The sequence below is a fragment of the Parambassis ranga genome, chromosome 16 (genome assembly GCF_900634625.1).
Source record: "Parambassis ranga chromosome 16, fParRan2.1, whole genome shotgun sequence".
Taxonomy (NCBI): Eukaryota; Metazoa; Chordata; class Actinopteri; family Ambassidae; genus Parambassis; species Parambassis ranga.
The window spans coordinates 165,419-167,500 of record NC_041036.1 but is presented as its reverse complement, the minus strand read 5'-3'; the positions used below and the strand labels follow the sequence as shown (position 1 = coordinate 167,500).

Sequence of the window (2,082 nt, the reverse complement as noted above, 5' to 3'; positions counted from 1 at the left end):
ACACAGACACACAGGGGACAGACATACAGAGGACACAGACACACAGGGGACAGACATACAGAGGACACAGACACACAGAGGACACAGACACATAGAGGACACAGAGGACAGACATACAGAGGACACAGACACAGGGGACAGACATACAGAGGACACAGACACACAGAGGACACAGACACATAGAGGACACAGAGGACAGACATACAGAGGACACAGACACAGGGGACAGACATACAGAGGACACAGACACACAGAGGACACAGAGGACAGACATACAGAGGACACAGACACACAGGGGACAGACATACAGAGGACACAGACACACAGAGGACACAGACACATAGAGGACACAGAGGACAGATATACAGAGGACAGACATACACAGAGGACAGACACACAGAGGACACAGAGGACAGATATACAGAGGACACACACAGAGGACACAGAGGACAGACATACAGAGGACACAGACACACAGAGGACACAGACACACAGAGGACACACACACACAGAGGACAGACACACACACACAGAGGACACACACACAGAGGACACACTTGTTAAAGCCTCACTACTGCCCCCGTTTGGCTGCCTTTGTAACTTAAACTGACATAAAAGACATGTAAAGTGGTTGCTTCCAGTCAGTTATTACTAATATTGATCACGACATTGATCTCTGAGGGCCTGATGATGGATCAGAGTGGGAGGAGCTCCTCTGTTCATTCACGCCTTGTTTTTCAGGGCCTGAGCTGTTTCGTGGCGTGGAGCGCCCGCGCCGCAGAGGCCGCTCACCCCGCCATCAGCAGCAGGCGCCTCACGCTCAGCGTGTTTGCCGTGGCAGCATTCAGCGTGGCGGGTGTGACAGGATCACTTCATATGGTTAATGTGGTCAGAGCGCCCTCTAGGTGAACTGCAGGCTCAGTGGTGTGAGGAGGACAGCGAGCCGATCATCAGCTGTGTGCTGAGCTTTGTGTTGTTGCAGATGTCGTTGTGGTGGACCAGCAGCGAGCTGCAGCAGCCGCCCGCTGCTGAGGAGGAGGAGGAGGAGGAGCAGGAGGAGGAAGAGGAGGAGGAGGAGGAGCAGGAGGAGCAGGAGGAGGAAGAGGAGGAGGAGGAGGAGCAGGAGGAGCAGGAGGAGGAAGAGGAGGAGGAGGAGCTGAGGCGGCTGAAGCAGCAGCTGCAGAGTCGGAGCGCACAGGTGAGGACACGTCAGCGTTCGACCAGCTGTGTGAGTGCAGACAAACCTGCAGTGCTGCTTTTGTGTCTTTGCAGCTGGACATGGAGACAGACGCCATCCACAGGCTGCTCTCGGAGACGTCAGGCGCGCCTCAGCATGGTAACCAGCAGCATCAGCTGACACCGAGCCCGTCAATCGTCCTGTCATCAGACACGCGTCATCATTTCCTCTCAGGGACGTGGACTCATGAAGCCCAGGTCTGCGCCGAGATCACAAAGTCTGAAGCTTCCGGTCCAAACGACGTCAACTCTCCTGAACAGTGAGTCCAAACAAACCCGCAGTCTGAACCGAAACAGTCCCGGTGCTCACCGTGTCGTCCTCCCCTCAGTGTGCGGCGCCGTCTGTCCATCCAGCTGCCCATCCTCCATCACTCGTACCTGCCCGCCGTCGGCGGCGTCAGCTCCAGCAGCTCCAGCCTGTTCAGCAGCCGCGAGGCCTTTGTCCACTGCTAGGAGGACTTCCTGCACAGTGAGGGCCCCCAGCCGCAGCCAGGAGGATGAACCATGGAACGTGTTTATGATTTATAAATAAAAGCCTGTGAAACACAACAGTGTGAATTTATAACTCGCACACAAGCACCATCTTTGACTTGTTTTTGAACTTGAACAAACTGAGGTCATGATATTTGGGCCAAAGTCCGTGTTGATCAGGGTCCTCAGTCAATATTTGCCACAAACAGCCGGGCGGTAGGACTGGACCGTGATCCGAGGCTCGGTGCCCGGGTTCCATCTGCTCAAGTGTTATTGTTATTGTTTAAATATTCATATCCTCTGTTCTATAACTCATCACACTCCAGCAGAGGCAGCAGCGCCCCCTTCAGGAGACAGAGCAGCACTACAACTCCA

The 2,082-nt window shown here is 54.6% G+C and overlaps 1 protein-coding gene across 1 annotated transcript in view; it reads left to right on the top strand.

Annotated features, from left to right (window-relative positions):
• The window catches only part of LOC114448314 (gamma-aminobutyric acid type B receptor subunit 2-like), an 8,545-nt gene extending 6,760 nt beyond the window's left edge, over nt 1-1,785 (top strand). The window contains exons 15-18 of the mRNA XM_028425212.1: nt 742-888; nt 1,133-1,198; nt 1,273-1,496; nt 1,566-1,785. Of these exons, the coding sequence (XP_028281013.1) occupies nt 742-888; nt 1,133-1,198; nt 1,273-1,496; nt 1,566-1,689 (561 nt within the window). The 3' untranslated portion in view covers nt 1,690-1,785. The remainder of the gene's footprint in view (nt 1-741; nt 889-1,132; nt 1,199-1,272; nt 1,497-1,565) is intronic.
• The last annotated feature ends 297 nt before the right edge of the window (nt 1,786-2,082 follow it).